The sequence below is a fragment of the Oreochromis niloticus genome, linkage group LG20 (genome assembly GCF_001858045.2).
Source record: "Oreochromis niloticus isolate F11D_XX linkage group LG20, O_niloticus_UMD_NMBU, whole genome shotgun sequence".
Lineage (NCBI taxonomy): Eukaryota > Metazoa > Chordata > Actinopteri > Cichliformes > Cichlidae > Oreochromis > Oreochromis niloticus.
The window spans coordinates 18669635-18691956 of record NC_031984.2 but is presented as its reverse complement, the minus strand read 5'-3'; the positions used below and the strand labels follow the sequence as shown (position 1 = coordinate 18691956).

General features: G+C 40.9%; 3 protein-coding genes across 3 annotated transcripts; 2 read left to right on the top strand and 1 right to left on the bottom strand.

The window, feature by feature from the left end:
• The first annotated feature begins 231 nt into the window (after positions 1–231).
• On the top strand, positions 232–4173 carry si:dkey-109j17.5 (zinc finger BED domain-containing protein 4). Its single transcript, XM_005478025.4, has 5 exons — positions 232–834; positions 1130–1387; positions 1517–1776; positions 1870–2473; positions 2730–4173. Exons 1-5 carry the CDS (start codon positions 685–687, stop codon positions 3570–3572), a joined length of 2115 nt encoding a protein of 704 aa, XP_005478082.1. The 5' UTR covers positions 232–684; the 3' UTR covers positions 3573–4173.
• A 1780-nt stretch (positions 4174–5953) lies between these two features.
• On the top strand, positions 5954–8921 carry apobec2b (apolipoprotein B mRNA editing enzyme, catalytic polypeptide-like 2b). Its single transcript, XM_013273142.3, has 4 exons — positions 5954–6564; positions 7356–7536; positions 7631–7974; positions 8102–8921. The coding sequence occupies exons 1-3, from the start codon at positions 6281–6283 to the stop codon at positions 7970–7972; spliced, it is 807 nt and encodes a 268-aa protein (XP_013128596.1). The 5' UTR covers positions 5954–6280; the 3' UTR covers positions 7973–7974; positions 8102–8921.
• LOC100712379 (hemicentin-1) lies at positions 8764–20977 on the bottom strand. Its single transcript, XM_019349598.2, has 20 exons — positions 20918–20977; positions 18525–18624; positions 18387–18422; positions 17610–17648; positions 16515–16805; positions 15576–15869; positions 15123–15395; positions 14526–14819; positions 14059–14331; positions 13462–13755; positions 13010–13282; positions 12413–12706; positions 11961–12233; positions 10773–10890; positions 10517–10671; positions 10318–10419; positions 9804–9869; positions 9574–9633; positions 9202–9273; positions 8764–9043 (listed from the first exon to the last, which is right to left on the bottom strand). The coding sequence occupies exons 2-20, from the start codon at positions 18610–18612 to the stop codon at positions 8979–8981; spliced, it is 3360 nt and encodes a 1119-aa protein (XP_019205143.1). The 5' UTR covers positions 18613–18624; positions 20918–20977; the 3' UTR covers positions 8764–8978.
• Between the last annotated feature and the right edge of the window lie 1345 nt (positions 20978–22322).

Genomic DNA, 22322 nt, shown 5'->3' with positions numbered 1-22322 from the left:
GAATGTTCACACCGATCATGTTTCATATCGTAAAACACGACATGCTATGTGCAAGTCAGTAATAAGTGTTTTATATTTCTGTGTTTTCTATTTATATTATTAACAAACCAGAGATGAAGACCTAATTTAAAATCATTTTGGGAAGGATGCTGTACATCCGGAGAAACTGTTATCATACCGACATGAGCATAATTAAAAACATTTGACCGAGGGCCACCACCCTCCGATTCCAGCAGTTTCACTGGGGACAGCCGAACATTACCGGGAACTACCGAAATGGGAACCGAAAGTCCCGTTTATTGTGTGTACTTCCTGGTCCAATTATAATACTCCCTATATGCCTCCGTGAAACGCAGCGCTTGCGTCCGAACGACGGATGGGAGCGCAGAAACAACGGATGTGGCCTCAGTGTTATTATTGATGTGTCCAGACATCCGCAGCAGACTGTGCAGCCTGATCGTGGCCAATTTTGGACGTGCGAGCGACGCAACTCCTGCTCGAAATACAATTTTTCTTTTGTCTGCGCAACTGGGAGCAACATATGTGATGTGTGATAAGGGATTGGGAAGTAAACACTCAGGCCTGCGCTCATGATCAGAGGCGAGGTGAGATTGATACCTCGGACTCAGATTGCCCTTGATTCCAAGTTGATTTCACTCCGGAGCGGAGGAACTGTCTGCTCCAATGGCGTCAGTTTCCAAGGTCTCTATTCTGGATTACTTTAACATTGTGTTCGAAGGGGAAAATGGGAAAATCGAGTCCAACTGTAAGGCTTGTGGCACCAGGATCCAGGCGAAACGGAGCGTCACGTCCAACTTCGTAACGCACCTTAAGGTAATGGTTTCCGAATAAAATGTTACATGTGGCTGTTAACATCTGGCTCATCTTGTTCATGTCAGGATCAGCAGAAGCAGTTGGCTCTATGACATCTCTGGAGGATTAGCTGTAAAAACCTGACTGTACAGACAGTCTGTTGCTTCTCTGCAAGGAGAAACGGAGTGGAGGGGAGGGGTGGGGGGGTTACCTATACCTTATCATCTCCCACAGAAATGTACTCAGCATGCTGTGTAGAGGTATAGAAGTGAACTAAGTATAACAACCTCATGCTCCTCTGTCTCTCTCCATTCAGCGTAAGCACCAGGCTATGTATGATGACTTTGTCAAAAGGAAGGATATGAAGAGAGAGGGTTACTCCTCTGCTTCCCTGCACAGTTTCAACGCCAATGGAGGGAATACCCGCTACACACTCCCTGTTAGTGCTGGAGTGGGAGGAGGAGGTGGAGGAGTAGCAGGTGGAGTTGTTGGAGGAATGGGAACTCTTGAGGGAGGAGTAGGAGGAGGCTCTGGAGGAGGGGTGACCAAATTTGACAGACATGATCCACGTCAGGTGTGTTGTAGCCCGTTAGCTGGAGCTTGCAATGTTGCAAATGTAACAGATGATTTATTGAGACATTGCAGTGAAATCATTAGCTATTTTTAAAAAGTGTAATTTGTGGCGTTTCTTTTTAAACTACAGGTTCTGATTTCTGAGGCTATAGCTAAGATGATTGTGCGTGATCTCCAGCCAGTGTCCATAGTGGAAAATCAAGGCTTCAGAGAGTTGCTTCAGCTCCTGGAGCCACGTTACACCCCTGAGCCCCAGCATTACATCCAAAGCCAACTTCTTCCAGCCTACGCCTACCAGGCCCAGCTGGCCACCCGTCAGGCCTTGGCCTCAGCACACGCCCTTAGCCTCAGCCTGGATCTCTGGAGAGGATTATCTGGAGTCACTTCAGGGTAAGGAGGTAAAACAAGCCAGAAACTACAAAATGGAAACTTGGATTGAATCCCTTTACTGAAGACTCCACTTCTCTTTCTCTTTCTCTGTAGGTACCTTGGTGTCACCTGCCATTTTCTTACATCTGAGTGGCAAATGCGCTCAGCTCTCCTGGCATGCCTTCCACTGACTGGTGGCAGCTCTGGGAATCGCATACTTTCCGAATTTGACGAAGTATGTCACTCTCATGGCGTGTCAGGCAGAGCATTTCGTGTTGTGGCAGACCCTCTCCTGCCGACGAGAGCAAGCGGAAAGCCGTGCTGCCTTCCTGGTTTTCTGCTTTCACCTCCTCTCGGTAACGGCCAAGATGGAAATGATGAAGAAGAGGTGGACAGTAGTAACGATGTGGAGCAAGGGATCAGGAATGGCCACGGTGACGCTGGAGAAGAAGGAGAATGGGAATACACATGGGAGCAGGGTTTGGGCGTTTCTCGGGTGGACTGTTTCTCTCGCTCTCTTGAACAGTGTGTCAGGGAAGGGCTGCGCTCCTGTCCACAGCTCTCGTCCACACTGGCAAAGGCAGCCTGTTTCTACAACTACATTACCTCTGCCGTCCCACCTGAGAAGCTCAGCCAAGTGTTCGATGGTCCAGGGTTGATGATGGGGGGACAAGGAAATTTCCCAGAGGCAGCACAAGACTGGGCTGCTCAGCTTAAGGCAAGTTAAAGTTAGGGTGTGACATATTATACTGAATTTCTTGTCATCAGTAATGTCACCAAATAAACAGATTGCATCAGCTTCAAACATTTAACATGAGCAGTATGTTAAGTAGAAGGTGCACAAATAAATTGCATAATACCATTAATTCAAGGTTTACATCATGAGACTGAGATTTCACTTTCTAAAAGAATTAAATCCACAGTATAGGTTGACATCGTTAATAACTTATATGTATTTGTCTGCTTTGATAAAGGTCCTTCGGCGGCTGCTGGACTCTGTGGATTTCCTGGAGGAGATGAGTGGTCCAGGGGAACTGGGGCTGGGTGGTACAGAGAGAGCCCTGCTGAGGGAGTTCACGGACACTTTGGAGCCCTTCACTGAGGCCTGGGATATGGTGCACGGAGACAGACAAGCAGACGCACAGACAGACAGACATGTGTCTATCAGTCTCGCTCTGCCTTGTGTTCTCGGCCTCCGCAAGCATCTCTCCGAGACCTCCACCCCCCACTGCCCCTCCTTGGTTGTGGGCCTCAGCCAGGCTGTAGAGCGTCTTCTTGCGCCTATCCTGGAGAACCCCCTCTACATCACTGCCACCACCCTGGACCCCCAGTTCAAACTTACTTGGAGCAGTAACCCTGACTGGCACAGACAAGTTATCATAGAGGAGGTATCCAAACACTCCACAGCCTCCAGCCCCGTAAATCTCAACACAGACCTTCATCCACAGTCCCACACTCCTCCTGCCCCAGCTCCATCACCGATCTCCTCACTTTCTCGTCCCTGCAAGTTGTTCTCTTTCATCAAGCAGAGACCCACAACACAGGCCAAGAGCCTAGAACAGGAATTGGCTATCTACCTACGTGAGGAACCCACAGACGAGGAGGCTTTGCACTACTGGCGACGTAAAGCTATTGACTTCCCTCTGCTTGCCCAGGTGGCCAAGAGAGCTTTTACCATACCTGTTTGTGGTACTGTGGTGGAGAGCATTTTCACTACAGCTGGACGCTTTCTGCTGCCAGAGAGAGGCTGTGTCTTACCAAAGAACCTGGAGACGCTCATCTACCTCAAAGCCAACTACAGATTATTATGGACTTAGAGCTCTTTCTTTACACTTGCAGTAAAGTAACTTCTTGGATTCTAACCTCTATACCCTTCTAAGGGAAACTGAGCTAGCACGATAACATAATCCTCATACTGCACATGATTTCATATCAGATAGAATGAATCACCAAGAAGAATTTCAGAGCTGCAACTCATTTTAATCCTCAAGATCGGTTTTGCCGGCTACAGTGGGCGTGGATGGCTGTCTGCTTACCCTCGTAGCCTACAGACTATCGTACCACATGCTGCGGACTGAGTTTGCTGGAAGCAGATCAATACTAAAGCATTTACTTTGACATTATTTTGCCTGATCAGGGTCTCCAGACAACCACAGATCTCCCTCTTTCTCATGTATCCATCAGTCAACACTGAAAAACCAACAATAACCAGCTAGTCACGTTTTGCACACTGTAGCAACTCATGGTTTTTTTTAGCCTTAGGTTGTGATTCATTATTTCGATGCTATTTTTAAAGGAAGACATCAACTGCTCAACAGTATGTTAATGCACCGTTCAATCTTTGTTTTAACTATGTGTGTGTGTGTATGTGTGCCTCATCACTGGGAGATGATAATAAATTAGTTTCACTTACTTTAACGCTGCGGGTGTGTGCAGTTTGCAGATGTCAGTGAATGCACATGTCCTCATGTGACACGCTATTTTTTATATATTTATCTTGAAGAAGACATGGATTGTTCTTCATATGTATCATTTTGACCCTTATTTATATCATCCTCTGTCAATCCTTCAGAGGAGAGGTGAATTTCATTTCATTTTTATTATCAGCACTTTTCTCCCCCCCTCCCTTTTTCAATTTCATGTGAACTATGAGGAAGTGAAATGGGTTTGACCCCTGTGTCTGTCACAGAAGACTAGCAAGGAATGACTGTTTGTGCCATGGCAAAGATTTTTCTTTGTCGAACTTCACATAGATATTTTAAATAATTTTGCAGAGCATCCCTTTGAAGGAAAACAGGGAATAAAGTAGTGTGTGTTAGCCTTTTCTTTTTCTTTCTTACTCTGGGCTGGGCCTGCAGGGAGGCTGGGTAATTGCAATAATTCCATTACAGTTAAATTTGAGTCAGCAGGCAGGCAGGAGTCACACACACCCCTTCCCTCTTCCCTTCTCACAGGCAACAAGCCTCACAAAATCTTATTTCTAAGGAACTGAGAAATAAATGGCAGGGCTGCATGCAGCTACTGTACATTTGTTCTATAATACCGCATTAAAGGCACGAAACGCTTCAGTGCCTCAATTAAGGAGCTATGATCAATAAGGTAACCGTAAACAACAGCATCAGTCAGTTTCAAGATGAATCCCTGATATAAGTGCTGTCACAAGGCTTACATCTATTTATTATTATTACTTGCAAAAAAAAGAAAAAAAACCCTAGTGTAACAGTTTTTGTTTTTGAAAATCAATGTGCTAATCTGTGGGCGATACAAAGAGATCCCCCTCATAGATCATAATTATCAAAGATTGCTGTGATCTTAATGATTATCACCCCGGGACGTCTCTGGATTTAGATATGGAACTAGATATCCGTGTGGATGTGCCACTGTGTTCATCTTTGAAGCGTGTGTTTTCCCAGCTTTCCATGGGTGTGTTGTTGTTGTTCTTTGTTAGTATATGTGGAGCAGCTTGAAGCACCCACCTCCCCCTTCCCTCCCCAGCTGTGACAGCTCATCCATTTGAGTTAGACGACCGGGCTGGGATGCAGCCCTATTGGTAATTGCCTCTGAAATGAATTACTTGGCAGACAGTGAGACCGGGGGAGGGGGAGGAAATTGTAATTGAACTGCCCCTTCACTCCCTCCCTCGCCCTTATACCTCAAGTTATTACATCTGCAGTGCAGAAGGACATTTTCCATCCGCACACAGACACACAAAATGCACACACCCTTACAAAACCAATTCTTCCCTCTCCCCTGCACGATGGCCTCAGCAAAGCACCATATTGATGCAGGGTGATTTCATAGATTGATTGTTCACGGGCACATGCACACTAGGCCACTGCACACTCTTGCACTCTTATTCATAGCACAGAGACAAACGCTCTCTTACACATGGAGTTTGCATTTGCTTGTACTGCTCTGCTCCAAATACTCTCCTATTTGAGGTGCCCTTTAGCTGGCCTTCCTAATGCCTAATGGGCTGCAGGACATTGGAGTTGGCACAAACAGAAGCGGTGTTTAGTATCTTGAAAGCCCTGGTTACCCCGTACACACAGACACACACACTCAGCCAAGCAGTGTTATTAATAACCTGCCTGTTGCTGGCCTGCTGACAGTTAGAAAGCCTGATGGATTGAAAAGCACTCGTGCTTGAGGCAGCACATTTGTGCACGCTGCACGGTTTGTCTTTCATAAATTTGGACATTGCCTAAATTATGGAAGAAATTTAAGTCTCGTCTTGTCCCTTTCACCATACCCACACACTGGCAGTCAGTCCTGTTTTGTCATTTGGCCTTTTAATAGCCAGGGCACTGTAGGCGGGGGAGTTAGTTAACTGAACCACCTACCCCCTACCCTGGTCAGATATGCACATGTTTTGACTCCAGCCTTAGCACACAATAGGTGCTATTTCTGTAATGCACTAGGGTCATGACTCCACTTATACCCTCCACCCCTCCCCATCTGTCTCTCTCTCTCTCCTTTTCACCCCTGCTCTTCATCTGACACCGTCACCTATTTGCACAGAATCATGGCGGACAGAAACAGCCGGTTCAGCGTCAAGAGGAAAGAAAAGAAGGCGGAAAGCAAAACGAATAGTGAGAAGGACAAAGAAAAGGAAAAGGTGAATGAGAATATGGCAAAAAAGCCAGAAAAACCCCAGAAGAAACCAGAGAAGGTCCCTGAGCAGCCAAAGAACGATGAAGAGAAGAGGAATGGGGAAAGTGAGGGGGCAGCAGGCGCAGACGCAAAAAACAGTGATGAAAATGGGGAGTTTCAGCCTATAGAACTGCCTCCGTTTGAGATCGTCACAGGGTGGGTAAAATTTACTGCATAAAGGAGTTCAAAACGGTGTGTCCCACTAACCTGTTTTAGCCTTTAACACAAGCGCATTTTGACTGGCTGATGTTTTATCTTATAGATGAAGTCCTTTCTATGTATGTAAGTCATATTGTTCAAAAGTGCATGTTCTTTACTTGATTTCAATGAGACAGGAAACTAGTGACTTGCACATGCTGTTATTAACATAGTGGTAAGAATAGGGATGAGTCACGGAGTGAACACTGAAGCCGGCCCCAGATATATCCCCCTGCCTAGCATCTGTTTCCCTGTATCTGTCCTATGACTATGTGCTGTCAAAGCAGAGAGCCATCAACGTTATATGAGATCTATTTTGTGTGATCCATCTGGCTCTCCTTGTGCAGTATAACAGTAGATTATTAAGTCCAAGCAGATGGAGTTTGTGCTTTACTAGCCAAGCCATAAAGAAAAAGAGCCTGGCAGATTCACAGATGGTATAGGTTCTTTAGGCCATAACGTTCAGTTGTTGACTCTTTATTTTTCATTTTATTTATTACGTTAGTTTGGATCATCACAAAATGAGCAACCCGTGCTTAGGCAAGCAAGTGAACGGGTGCCCACCTGGAAAGTTATTCGTGTCACTTTTTCTTACATTGCACTGTCATGAACCACAATGAGAGGTGACAGAGGACAAACCTTTTGACCCTAATGATGAGAGCAGTTTGTGCCAGTAAACCACTTCCTTTTACATTCACTCACAAGGCAAAAGGGCGTCTTTGTTGAAACTCACACTTTTACTCTACCAGGGAACAGATGAGCCCATTCTACTTCAAGTTTCAGTTCAGGAATGTGGAGTACTCATCAGGGAGGAACAAAACCCTCCTGTGTTTCAGAGTGGATACAGCAGGAGGCAGCGCAGAGCCTCTGAAAGGTTACATGGAGGACGAACATGCCACCGCTCATGCAGAGGTGGCCTTCTTTGAACAGGTAATGCCATTTTGCCCAAATGTGAACTCTACGTTTTCTCATTTCTAACTTCATAATACAAATTAGACTCAAACCTCAACTCCCACCACTGTAGGTGCTCCCTAATGCCTCTCTAGAGTGTGATGTCACATGGTATGTATCATCTAGTCCATGTGTGGCCTGTGCAGCCAAGTTGGCCAGCATCCTCCAGCAGCGCAAAAAGCTACGTCTTTGTATATTCTGTTCCCGTCTCTTCGAGTGGGAGGAGCCAGAGATAGTTGAAGGGCTTAAGGGTCTGGTGAGAGCCGGCTGCAAACTGCGAATGATGAAGCCGTCTGACTTCCTGCATGTGTGGGAAACGTACGTGGAGAAGGAGGATCAGAGCTTTACACCCTGGGAGGATTGTCAGGAGAACTACAACTACTATGTGGAAAAACTGGCAGATATCCTCAAGTAGATGTGAGTCAGTGTGTGTGTTGTGTATGCAGTGAGCCACCATGCTGCTTTTGGTTCATCACAGATTTTTTTATAGATGGTAACTTGGTTTTCCATGTGGATTTTGTCCTCTTTCTTGTCACTGTTACAGATGCACGGGACCTCCCCACCGACTGATCCACAAATCGCACTACTTGTGAAATTCCCACTGGCTGAATGCGTGTTTCTTGCAGTCACATGTAAACGGTGCAGAATGTTGTTATGCACTCTTGGCAACATTTTATACTTTTTATTAACGCAATTCATGTGGACACTTAAAATGCTTGAATTTTTACATAAATATATCAACTAATCAACATCCAAGTGGTTAGAAAACAAAGCAAGAAACAAAGAACAAAAGTGACATTCATCGTTACAGTAAAAATAAACTTCAGAGAACAACACAGTTTATGTTACATCTGCTGATATCTGCTGCTTGTTCAGAGAACTGAATAACTAACTGAAGAACAATGAATAAATTCTCCTCCACGTCATCGTACATGTAAAATATATACAGCAACTCAAAATGAACAGTGATTATAAATGATGTTCAGCTCATAAATAATGTTTTTTTCTATTTAACAGTGCCTTAAAAACCAAATTCATTCAAACAATGTGAATTAAACGATGCATAAATCCTCAACAGTTTTGTGCTTTTTGGTAATGTGTGTATAAAATATCTGTTCATGCATATTTTATGAAAGCTGATATGTTTATTTTTTTCAGTAGCTGGTTTTTTAAAAACTCTACCTAGCCCTGAAGAGTTTCCAGCTGTCGGGTCATGACAGAATACTTCTTAAACGAAAACCTTTTACATCAATCTTAATGATCTTCAGCTGAGTTTCAGATTTCCTGTGACAGCCACATCACTATATTGCACAAAGATGTTGTTTTCTGGTGTGCACTGACCATTAAAGCCTCACAGAGCTGAAGTAAGTCTGCTGACTCATTGATAGGCATGTTGTTGATGCAAAGACTTCTTCATTGGCTCATTTTAGAAAAGAACTCAGCCCACCGTTGGTTTCTGTTGTTTCCTGGTTGTCAGTCGTTGCAGCTAAAGACATAAAAAGGTTTGTTGAAAAAACAAAGAAGTTGTGTTTTATGTTTCTGTTTTAGAAACGCTGACACAGGATCATCATCATCATCATCATCATCGTAGATTTAAAAAATAAGCTCATTAGGAAAGTGCATTTGTAATTTAAACTTTATTACCTTGGTCCTCCTGCTTGGTTATTGGTAAGGGTGTTGTTTCACTGCAAACTGTGCCATTCTCCTCCTCTTCTTCTGTTCAGATGGATTAAGAAAGAAAAGAATCAGCATCTTTTACGACAGCTGAGCGCTTATTTAAGTATATCAATCACATGTTCTCTGCTTACAGCGGTTTTCTTACTTTTCAGTTATATTCAGACTTACTGCAAAATATGACATTTAAAGGAAGCATTTTGTTTCTCCTAAGGAAGTGATGTATTTCTCAGTTTCCTCATATTACATAGTTACAAAAACAGCAGATGAATCAATCATGATAATGCCTTCTTCGAGAAAGGAGTTATTTGCTTACTCATTACTAGATTTATTTATTTTTACCTTTAGCTGGTGCATTCAGAGAGGCATCAGTGATGTACTCAACCAGTGGACACGGTACATCTGCAGTAAGAGGAATAAAGAAGTTAAATACAGGAAGTCACACCTAAACTTTAATGTGCAAGTCGGTAGTTTCCCAGACTTTCTTTTTTTTGTTTTTTGTGGTGGGCTCTATCTACAGCATACTTGGAAAGGGCGACCAAAACCACGTCACTGACATGGTGTTAACCTACCAGTTATCTTTAGCTCAGCCATTGTCGGAAACAGATTGACCTCTTCCATTTTGTCATCACGACCATCTGTGTGAAAATTAACAGCTCATGTCATTGTGATACTTGTATTGATTTTGACATTTATATAAACTGGGTGTCACCATAATACTGTGCTAACTTTTGGATTCCACTAACCCTTTGAGATAATAGTTTATCTTTAGCCATAAAATGATTCACTAACTTACTGGTACTTTGCCTGTTTTATAATGTTGAGTGGGAGAGATGCCTGCTATACCCAAGAAAAATACTTTGAGAGCAGTGAAAGGGTAAAAGTGCAGGCTGAATAGATACAAAATTTTGTGCACTTGTCAAACCAAATGCAGCTGCAGATTTAGGTGCAAATCGTTTTTCTAAAGGCTTTTTTTCACTCTGACAGACACTTCAGTTTGCCCACTTTCATTCATTCTAAAAGTTATGATGTTGGTTCTCACAGAAATTTAGAATTTGCACAGTCAAAAAGATAAGAAAGCAATACTTGGTTTGCGGAAGACTCTCAGGGCCACGCATCCTATAAAGACCGCGGCGATACCAAAGACGATGCAGCCAGAGATGGAAAGAAGCACCCTCCTCTTTAAAACTAAACATTAAAACAAAAACAAAACAAAGCACAAGATTAATGACAGAATATTATTTTGAGTGGAGATTCATAACTAGCAGAGCTCAGTTATACTTACGAAGGTTCTTGGTCTTGAAAGAGTCACTGGATTTTGAGTATAAGGGTCTCTCATCAGCATGTGCACGGCAGGTGTAAGTACTCTGGTCTGGGTCATTGCTGGGAGTTACTGCATGTTTCTCAGAGAATGAATCGATTTGTTCCACCTCTTTGAGCCTATTAAAATTCAGTTTATTGAACATCTGCATTACTGCTGAATTTTCCTAAAGGGCAGAATCTACACAGGGCACTGATTATTATGAACATTATTATATTACCATGTGTAATGCGTCCAGTTGTGCGTGCTCTCCTTTACTTCACATAATAGAATCAAGCTATCAGTGGAGAAGACGTCTGACCAGCCAGTTAGCAGGACTATAGAAGCCTTTGGGAGCTCTGTAATAAACACAACCAAAAAAGTGAATAACAAACATTCAAAACCAGAAGAATGAAAGGGGGAAATCAAAAAACGTATCTTCAACTTTGAGCACTTCTGTGTTACTGTAGTCTGAGACCATATCTGTTCCTCTGCTAACATTGCATTTATATGAACCAGAGTCTTTTGTTGTCACAGAAGTGATGTTGTAATTGTTTCCAGGTAAGACCAACTCCTTGTCATCTTTGTACCACAGATACTTCCATCCAGAGGAAACATTAACGTGACAGTTAAAGGAGACGGAGTCCTCAGAGTGCATTAAATTATGTGCTGGATTCTGCTCCAGTGTGACTGTCGGTTTCGCATCTTGGGTTGATAAGACTCAACAATAAGAGGTGTACAAGAGCACTGAAAATATAAGTCAAACTGCATAGCCTGATCTAAAGGTAGGATGACCATTAACTATTCTGCACAGCTTTAAATATCCATTTTCATAACGAGAATACTTCTCTGCCAGGATTGAAAAGCTATTTTATTTGAGGTAGTTTATTATCTTTCTTGTCCAGTTACATGATGGTGCTGCTCCATCCCTATAATGTACAGTAAACATAACAACATTTCTTACTGTATTTTTTTTTAAGTGTAAATATAATAATGACTTTACAGGACTTCATGTGAATTAACCACTGGCTTCCTGAAGACTTTATCACCTTTGCATTGAATGAGGTTAACATGGGTATTTGTGTTTTTATGGCTTCTTTAATTTTCAAACCAACCTTCCCCCTCTCTGGTAAGAGTTTCAATGAAGAACCATGTCAAAAAGAAGATGAAGAAAATCAACCAACTTATTTTTCAACTTTGCATTCAAAAGACACGTTTTCTCCAACGTAAAGCTTTTCAGCATCTGGCTGTTGAGTTATTGAGGGCCTAGGTTTGTTTTCTGAACAGACAAAGAAGAAGTGGTATCTGTGTGTTTACTTTTTAGACAGAAGCAACTGAAGTGTTCATGAAAAAGGTTCTGAAATGAAAGCAGAAACAAACCTGCTAGACTACAAATAAATATTCTGAAAAAGAGTCAGTATAAACTTACCTTGCACGTTAAGTTGTTCAGGTGCACTTAAATCAGTGATGAAGGCTGGATTTGGACCTCTTGTTGCTTTGCATGTATATGATCCCCCATTCCCTGTTCCTTTAATTTGAACTGCAAGTTTGTCTGACGATCCAATAACCTCACTGCCATCTTTGTACCACAGGTACTTCCATTCAGATTGGACACTGATGGCACAGCTGAAGTTGACCGCTTCTCCAGGAAACATCACATCGTAGTCTGGATCTCGTGTCAGTGTGAGAGTGGGTTTCTGAGCTGAGGGGATATAAACATGCCATGACAATCAAAAATTATGCAGTACCTAATGGGTAGCTAGTGATGTGCCTTTATTGTAATATAATATTTAATAAGTTTTATACTTGAACTTGAAAAAATCCTTTGTAAAAATATACAGAAAAAGCATTTGTGATTTCATGTAAACTTCTAAAACTCACCATACACTGTGAGAGAAAATTCAGAACTGGTTTGACTGGTGACAGCCCTGTTCTGGATTTTTCCACTACACTTATATTTTCCTGTATGACCAGCTGAAGCAGAGCTGATGGAAAGACCAGCTCTATTCGTATCAAAAGACACAGTACCATCAGCATTGACCTGCTTCCCATCTCTGTACCATGTATATATCCAGTTATAGCTGTCCGGCCCAATCCCACACTTGAACTTCACACTCTCGGTGGGGAACACATGTGCCCACTTGGGTGTTTCTGTTAAAGTTGGAACAGGAATCTCTGAAGAAAGCAGACACATTAACCATTTAACATAACATGCTTTTACAGTTGCAGCTAGCAATGATTTCTATTATTTAGTGTGTAAAACAGGTTGTGTCCTTTTACACAAATGATTTTATTCTTTCCCTGACAGCTCCACCTATATTCTAACACCCTGACGGCTTTTGAGGCATCCCTCTGTGCATTATGCTACGCCAGACAGAAGCTACTGAAGTGTTCATGAAAAAGGTTCTGAAATGAAAGCAGAAACAAACCTGCTAGACTACAAATAAATATTCTGAAAAAGAGTCAATAGAAACTTACCTTGCACTTTAAGTTGTTCAGGTGCACTTGAATCAGTGATGAAGGCTGGATTTTGACCTCTTGTTGCTTTGCATGTATATGAGCCCCCATTCCCTGTTCCTTTAATTTGAACTGCAAGTTTGTCTGATGATCCAGTAACCTCACTGCCATCTTTGTACCACAGGTACTTCCACTCAGATTGGACACTGATGGCACAGCTGAAGGTGACTGATTCTCCAGCAAACATCACATCATAGTCTGGATCTCGTGTCAGTGTGAGATTGGGTTTCTGAGCTGAGGGGATATAAACATGAAATGACAATCAAAAATTATGCAGTACCTAATGTGTAGCTAGTGATGTGCCTTTATTGTAATATAATATTTAATATGTTTTATACTTGAACTTGAAAAAATCCTTTGTAAAAATACACAGAAAAAGCATTTGTGATTTCATGTAAATTTCTAAAACTCACCATACACTGTGAGAGAAAATTCAGAACTGGTTTGGCTGGTGACAGCCCTGTTCTGGATTTTTCCACTACACTTATATTTTCCTGTATGACCAGCTGAAGCAGAGCTGATGGAAAGACCAGCTCCATTCGCATTAAAAGACACAGTACCATCAGCATTGACCTGCTTCCCATCTCTGTACCATGTATATATCCAGTTATAGCTGTCCGGCCCAATCCCACACTTGAACTTCACACTCTCGGTGGGGAACACATGTGTCCACTTGGGTGTTTCTGTTATAGTTGGAACAGGAATCTCTGAAGAAAGCAGACACATTAACCATTTAACATAACATGCTTTTACAGTTGCAGCTAGCAATGATTTCTATTATTTAGTGTATAAAACAGGTTGTGTCCTTTTACACAAATAATCTTATTCTTTCCCTGACAGCTCCACCTATGTTCTAACACTCTGACGGCTTTTGAGGCATCCCTCTGTGCATTATGCTACGCCAGACAGAAGCTACTGAAGTGTTCATGAAAAAGGTTCTGAAATGAAAGCAGAAACAAACCTGCTAGACTACAAATAAATATTCTGAAAAAGAGTCAATAGAAACTTACCTTGCACGTTAAGTTGTTCAGGTGCACTTGAATCAGTGATGAAGGCTGGATTTGGACCTCTTGTTGCTTTGCATGTATATGATCCCCCATTCCCTGTTCCTTTAATTTGAACTGCAAGTTTGTCTGATGATCCAGTAACCTCACTGCCATCTTTGTACCACAGGTACGTCCATTCAGATTGGACACTGATGGCACAGCTAAAGGTGACCGCTTCTCCAGCAAACATCACATCGTAGTCTGGATCTCGTGTCAGTGTGAGAGTGGGTTTCTGAGCTGAGGGGATATAAACATGCCATGACAATCAAAAATTATGCAGTACCTAATGTGTAGCTAGTGATGTGCCTTTAACAAAAACTCTTGTATTGTAATAAAATATTTAATATGTTTTATACTTGAACTTGAAAAAATCCTTTGTAAAATTACACAGAAAAAGCATTTGCGATGTCATGTAAATTTCTAAAACTCACCATACACTGTGAGAGAAAATTCAGAACTGGTTTGACTGGTGACAGCCCTGTTCTGGATTTTTCCACTACAGTTATATTTTCCTGTATGACCAGCTGAAGCAGAGCTGATGGAAAGACCAGCTCCATTCGCATTAAAAGACACAGTACCATCAGCATTGACCTGCTTCCCATCTCTGTACCATGTATATATCCAGTTATAGCTGTCCGGCCCAATCCCACACTTGAACTTCACACTCGCGGTGGGGAACACATGTGCCCACTTGGGTGTTTCTGTTATAGTTGGAACAGGAATCTCTGACGAAAGCAGACACATTAACCATTTAACATAACATGCTTTTACAGTTGCAGCTAGCAATGATTTCTATTATTTAGTGTGTAAAACAGGTTGTGTCCTTTTACACAAATGATCTTATTCTTTCCCTCACAGCTCCACCTATGTTCTAACACCCTGACGGCTTTTGAGGCATCCCTCTGTGCATTATGCTACACCAGACAGAAGCTACTGAAGTGTTCATGAAAAAGGTTCTGAAATGAAAGCAGAAACAAACCTGCTAGACTACAAATAAATATTCTGAAAAAGAGTCAATAGAAACTTACCTTGCACGTTAAGTTGTTCAGGTGCACTTGAATCAGTGATGAAGGCTGGATTTGGACCTCTTGTTGCTTTGCATGTATATGAGCCCCCATTCCCTGTTCCTTTAATTTGAACTGCAAGTTTGTCTGACGATCCAGTAACCTCACTGCCATCTTTGTACCACAGGTACGTCCATTCAGATTGGACACTGATGGCACAGCTGAAGGTGACCGCTTCTCCAGCAAACATCACATCGTAGTCTGGATCTCGTGTCAGTGTGAGAGTGGGTTTCTGAGCTGAGGGGATATAAACATGCCATGACAATCAAAAATTATGCAGTACCTAATGGGTAGCTAGTGATGTGCCTTTATTGTAATATAATATTTAATAAGTTTTATACTTGAACTTGAAAAAATCCTTTGTAAAAAATACACAGAAAAAGCATTTGCGATGTCATGTAAATTTCTAAAACTCACCATACACTGTGAGAGAAACTTCAGAACTGGTTTGGCTGGTGACAGCTCTGTTCTGGATTTTTCCACTACAGTTATATTTTCCTGTATGACCAGCTGAAGCAGAGCTGATGGAAAGACCAGCTCCATTCGCATCAAAAGACACAGTACCATCAGCATTGACCTGCTTCCCATCTCTGTACCATGTATACATCCAGTTAAAGCTGTCCGGCCCAATCCCACACTTGAACTTCACACTCTCGGTGGGGAACACATGTGCCCACTTGGGTGTTTCTGTTATAGTTGGAACTGGAATCTCTGAAGAAAGCAGACACATTAACCATTTAACATAACATGCTTTTACAGTTGCAGCTAGCAATGATTTCTATTATTTAGTGTGTAAAACAGGTTGTGTCCTTTTACACAAATGATCTTATTCTTTCCCTGACAGCTCCACCTATGTTCTAACACTGACGGCTTTTGAGGCATCCCTCTGTGCATTATGCTACGCCACAACATCCTGTTTCGACAGACGATGCAGAAAATAACGGAAGGAAGATGCTCTCAAAATGCTATTTCACGGAGTATAAAACAGTTTTGAGGTTTTAATAACAGTATGGACAACACAAGCTATGATCAGTTTATAACACGAGATTGGCATTCTGCATATCCAACTGTTTATTTACAACAATAGTTTTACTTATTTTCACCTACTGTGGTGGTGAGGTTTGAGAAAACAGATAAGAATCTCATGTTTGTCTGTGAGGTATATATGAGCTGTTCAAAGGGCCAAAAGAGACTGCTTGGCTCTGTCCAAAGTGACAGAATCAACACATTAACCGGTCATATTCTTATTATGTGTTATTTGTTAAACTGTCATAAAGGACAAAGAAAGAAAAGGGTATGCTTCAGCAATCTACACTCTCTCTATAAATACAACAAAAATATCGCAACAAAACTTACCAGAAACTTGAATGCTGACAGGTCCACTTTCTTTAGTTTGACTAGGCTTCTTTTTGCCCTCAACTACACAGGTGTAACTTCCAGAATCTTGTGTTGATGTTGCTGTGATTGTAAGCACTGACTTATCTGGGGAGAGAGACAAATTTGGACCAGAACCTAGAGGGCTTCCATTTTTCTTCCATGTGAAGATCAGCTCCGAGCTGCTAGTGGCTTTACATTCTAGCACTACTTTCTCAGAAGAGAAGACGTTTGACGAGGAGGAAGTTCGCTCCAGAACTGGTACCGGAGGCACTGAAAATTGATTAAAAAAGTGAAAGAATGGAAATGAATGAGGGTTTACACTCTTAAAAGAAAAACAACTGGGGGTATGTTTAGATTCCATTCATATATCCAGAATCTGAGCAAAATCCCCGAATGATGGCAGTGGCTACTGACTTAATATAAAAATATCAGTTACTCTAAAAAAAAAAAAAAATCACAAACGAAGTATACAGAGGAGCATCTGTGAATGTATAACACAGTAACAGTTGAAGTAGATGGGAGCACAAAAACACCAGATGCTAATCCTGTCAGGTAAGAACAGGAAACCAAAGTTACCAAAACTTGACAATTAAAGACCGGAAAAGACATTTTGATTGGTTAGATTTCTGTAATGACATAACCTCAGAATTGTTGCATTGAATGGGGTGTATTAGATACTCTACAGCATCAATCAGACATCACCTAAAAAGCTTACTCAAGTAGCCCATTGTTGCTGGCCCTGCCCATTCCTTTACAGCTAAATTGTACCCATCTATTTTCAGCAGGACGGCATGCCAAAGCTCAAACACTCAAACTGTGTTCTTGAACACAAGGAAGTGTTCACTGCATCCAGATCTGACTAGATAAGTGAAATACATCACCTATCGGATGTGGTTAAATAAAACAAATCCATCATGCAGGTACTGCTGCCCACTAATGTGCAGTCTGTGCATGATGCTCGTCATGTCAGTTAAAGTAGCTCTGAAGCCAAAAACGAGCCCGGCATGTTAGCAGCACTGTGTAAGTGTGTTTGATGAGTACATATGATCAAAAAAACTGAGGTCATAATCTCACCAAAAAGAGGAGGTGCTGTTGAATAACTGTAGGTGGTTGCTGGATGAAGAAGAGAAGAGATGAGGAGAGCAAGGTTTAGATTTTTTTAAAAAAAACAAGGTTTGAGTCATATCCACAAATGTAAAGGTGAGACTTCAACAAAAACACTGGTAACAGTTAAATCAGAGCTCCAATCTCAAACTGCAATGCCTAATTCTTTTTTTATTAGACATAAATGACTAATAATACATTTTTCACAACTTTTAAGAACTTTTAGCTTGACAAAACAATGACTTAAAAGCACTTATCATGTAGAAAAAGGAGGAAAAAAATCTTTGTGTCCTACATACAAAACAATTACACAATACATCTACTCTTAATACTGTCAAGTTAAACCTACGACATGATGACAGGAGACTATTGAGATTAGGCTGGCATGAGGAAATACAAACACATAAGCTTAAAAGTAGTGTGTATCTAGTTGTAGGAACTTTCAGACTCATGACAATAAAGTACTTCATGTTCCTCTTGTTAAATTTACCCAAGTTCTACTTCCTAAACATTGCTCTTGCTCGACTCAGACCGGGCCATGTAGGCATTCAGTGCATAAATGTTGGTTTAAGAGATCATGATGATCATAAAGGTTAAGGTTAACTCCAGTACAGAATATGTTTTTTTTGCTCAACATGAAAACTTTTAATTTTTTTTCCCAAAAAATCATCTTCAACTTCTATAACAGTGCAATCTGCTCAAATGTGTGAAAATCTGCTCTCGGCGTGAAAGACAGGTTTTCCCTACCATCGTTATCCTCAGAAGCACACACAGCGACCATATCTGTCAAAGAATCAAACAATGTTCAGTTGCATTAAAATTTGCATGTGAGTGAAAATATTCTTTATAAACTGCGGAAATGAACATAAACGCTTAAAAACTTACATATTACACCGAAGACCTTGAACAGCCACATTTTCCATTGAACTGCACATGTAGCACATGTAGAGACTGGGTGTCTCAGTTGACTCATAGATCTGCTGCGCTGTGACATTCAGTAAAGGAAATAGAGTGCAGTTGCAGTATAAATGGGCGTATGTGACAACTTCATTTCTGAACTCACCTCAGGACAGCAGCTTTCCTGTCGCTCTCTGACAACTGCCTTTTTTTTCGTTAAAGCAACAGGAAATGTGTTGGTGAACCACACTCAGATGTTTGTTGTTGATACAAAGTTGAACTACTGATTTGTGTGAAATAAAAGGGAGGGTTTAGGGAATTGAAAGAACATGCAAGATGCTAAAATGTTGACAAAGCTCGATATTGTGCTCAATTTGACGATTTTAGACCTAAAGTCGTTTATGACTTAGCCGGTATATCGTATCTGGGATATTTCATTGTGCGGAAAAAAACTAAACAAAAGAAATAATTAAAAGAACTACCAACATCAACAAATGCATTTCTAAAATCAAAGTTATCATTTTACTATGGCGTAGGCCATTTGGAAACTGTAGCTGGGGCGTGATTTGAGGGGATGAACGGAAGCTGCAGGTTATTTAAATTATGCCTCTTTTTTTTAAAAACTTATATGAAACTAGTGTATAACCACAAACTGTGACTTCCTTTTGTCTTCAGCTGAAAGTTGCTCTTTAAAAACAAGAAAGGAAATTTCTTAACAGCTTCATTTTGACTAAAAACACCTTTTAGAGCATACATGTAACTATATTATATATTATATTCAACAGCCTTAGACGAGCACATTTATTTTATGTAATTATTAAGTGTCGAATGAATCTTTCTCTCTCTGATGAAATATGACTTCCTGTAAGGCTGGGTGTTATGCACCGAGATGCATGACATTATAGTTCCTGTGTAAGGGAGGGCTTCAATCACCGTACTCACCACAAGGTGTCTGTATAACACAGAAAATTCCATTATGTCATGTCAAACTAAAATAAGCCTTGGGTCATATCAAACCTGAGAATAACAACCATAACCTATCTTTTTTAAAAAAAAAATATTTGTATATATCAGTCTTTTGATTTATCCAGTTTATTAAAGCCTGATTATAATGATTAGATTTCACCAGGTCATGTACACTCGGTGGCCACTTCATTAGTTACACCTTGCTAGTACAAGGTACTTGGACTGCTCTTTTGCTTGCAGAACATCCTCAATTCTCCATGATACAGATTATATAAGATGCTGTGAACATTCCTTAGATGCCACATGTCCACACTGGTATGACAGCATCGTCTGCTTTTATGTTGTTTATGCCAAATTATGACCCTATCATCTGAACTTACTATGGTAGGGTCTTTACCTTACTATAAAAAGCACCTTGAAGCAACTGCTGTTGTGATTTGTCGCTATATAAATAAAATCGAATAGAATTTAATTGGATTGAATTGAATGTGGCAGCAGAAATTGAGATAAATCACACCTGCCAACATTTTTTGCACTCTTCCAGTGTCAGTTCTGGTGTGTGCATTTGTGTAGCCTCAGTGTTCTCTTATTACCCTACATGAGTGACTTCCAGCGTGGTCTTCTGCTGCTGTAGCCCATCTGCATCAAGCTGTGCATTCAGAAGAGCTCTTCTGCACACCTTGGTTGTAATCAGCGGTTCTTTGAGTTAGTGTTGCCTTGATATCAGCTCAAAGCATTCTGCCCATTCTCCCCTGACTTCTGGCATCAATATTTTCTGTTTTTCAGACGATACCATCAAACCCTAGAGATGATTGTGTGGGTAAGTCCCAGAAGACCAGCAGTTTCTGAAATAGCCAGACCAGCCTGTCTGACACCAACAACCATGCCACATTCAAAAATACTTAATTGAGCTTTATTCTGATGCTGAGTTTGAACCTCTGCTTTGAAGGTAGTCTATATAATATCTGCATGCCATAATCCACTGAGTTGCAGCCATGTGATGGGCAGTTGAACAGGTGTACCCAGTGAAGTGGCTACTGAGTATATATGTTTCTACAATGCTATAATGGGGGAAAAAAAAAACTGCATGATTTGTCTAAAGTAGTATTTACGGAATCATATGTTTTTGGAGTCGTTTTATTTTGGTATTGATGCTATTCCTCCTCCTCCTACTACTACTACTACTACTAACAATAATAATAACAATAATAAACAGGCACTTACAGACACTGTTATCGGTGGTTTGAACTACATACAACAACCTCTGCTCTGTTTAAAACCGCAGTTTAGCGGTTGTTAGTGAGTAGTTGGCATCAAAACTTACCAGTGCCATTCGCTTCTGCCACCATTAATCGTTCCATACGTCAACAAATATCACTTTTTTTTTTTTTTAAGTTAGAGAAAGTAAAACTTACGGTGTCGTTAACATAAACGTTGCTGTCACACCCACTGATGCATTTACGGGTCCGTGTGACTTCCAGAGCGCACAGTCTCCTTCCTGTCTTCTAAACTGGGATTTCCGTAGTTTTTCTTTTTCCCAAACTTTACTACTTGCAACATCGCAAACAGCGATGAGTAACTGGACTGTCCCTGTTATCAATGTGTAAATAGGCTAAACAAAAGATGCTTCCAGATATATGCACAGTTTCGGTTTACATTTTTCCCCAAAAGGACTTTGGCAAAGATTCTGGCAAAGACAAAAATGGGCAGAGTCGTGGTATTTCCCTTATTTGTCTTACCTAGAAGGTCTCGCCAAACCTTTCCTGGAAGCTGTGCTGTGCATCTGGACTGAATACTTGTTTTCTTTCCTTTTTTACATTCATATTCAGGTCCTGTTTAGGTAAACTGTTTCATTATTAACGAAAGATAATGTACAGTCCCTCACTATTCCTGATGAAAAATTGGTGCAGTGACAATAATATTACTAATACTACAAATATTCATACTAATAATGCTAATAACTCTTTGAAAACTGAATTATGAAGTGGCGCTTTTTTCCTTTCTGGGGTTTTTCCAGAAAACATTTCAAACTTAAATGGGTTTTTTTTCCACAGTGGGATGATGGGGAACTCCAGAGCTCTTCAAAGAGTGTACAGTTGAATAAGATAGCTTAGCAGATATTATTTCATTTCAACATTTATTGTTTTTTAGAAAACAATAAATGTTGTACAGCACTAGCTGCAAAGACAATCTTGTGTTCAGTAGCAAAAGTTGAGGTGCTAACAGAGAGAAACAGACTAATACTTGTGCCTACAGCCAACATTGAACCACCAATTAACCTGACATACATACAGTTAGGTCCATGTATATTTGGATACTGTTTACTTAAACATATTCCAATTATTGCTACATAAAGGACATGGACATAATATGTAGACTCAGCTTTCATTTGAGGGTATCTACATTTAGGAGTTCAGGTCCTTAACATGCACCACCCGCTTTTTAAAGGGACCAAAAGTAATTGGACAATTGATTGAAAGGCTATTTGATGGGCTCGTTATGTCATTACCAATTAAGCAGATAAAATGACTGGAGTTGATTTGAGCTGTGGTGCCCGAATTTGGAAGATATTTCTTCCAAATTCAACATGCGGTCAAAAGAGCTCTCCATGCAGGTGAAAAAAAGCCTCCTTAAGCTGCAAAAACAGAAAAAAAAACTCATCTGAGAAATGGCTACAATATTAGGAGCGGCAAAATCTACAGTTTGGTACATCCTGAGAAAGAAAGCACTGATGAGCTCAGCAACATAAAAAGATCAGGATGTCCAAGGAAGACAACAGTGGTGGATGATTGCAGAATCATTTCCAAGGTGATGAAAAAT

Bases quoted from the DNA above. Each gene is read 5' to 3' on its own strand.
- si:dkey-109j17.5 (XM_005478025.4), top strand. From the start codon at position 685: ATGGCGTCAGTTTCCAAGGTCTCTATTCTGGATTACTTTAACATTGTG. The intron at 835-1,129 runs GTAATGGTTTCC...CTCTCCATTCAG, and splicing joins ACTTCGTAACGCACCTTAAG to CGTAAGCACCAGGCTATGTA. The intron at 1,388-1,516 runs GTGTGTTGTAGC...TTTAAACTACAG, and splicing joins ACAGACATGATCCACGTCAG to GTTCTGATTTCTGAGGCTAT.
- apobec2b (XM_013273142.3), top strand. From the start codon at position 6,281: ATGGCGGACAGAAACAGCCGGTTCAGCGTCAAGAGGAAAGAAAAGAAG. The intron at 6,565-7,355 runs GTGGGTAAAATT...TTACTCTACCAG, and splicing joins CCGTTTGAGATCGTCACAGG to GGAACAGATGAGCCCATTCT. The intron at 7,537-7,630 runs GTAATGCCATTT...CCACCACTGTAG, and splicing joins AGGTGGCCTTCTTTGAACAG to GTGCTCCCTAATGCCTCTCT.
- LOC100712379 (XM_019349598.2), bottom strand. From the start codon at position 18,612: ATGAGTCAACTGAGACACCCAGTCTCTACATGTGCTACATGTGCAGTT. The intron at 15,870-16,514 runs GTAAGTTTTGTT...TGCTTTCTTCAG, and splicing joins TGTCAGCATTCAAGTTTCTG to AGATTCCAGTTCCAACTATA. The intron at 14,332-14,525 runs GTGAGTTTTAGA...ATATCCCCTCAG, and splicing joins ATTTTCTCTCACAGTGTATG to CTCAGAAACCCACTCTCACA.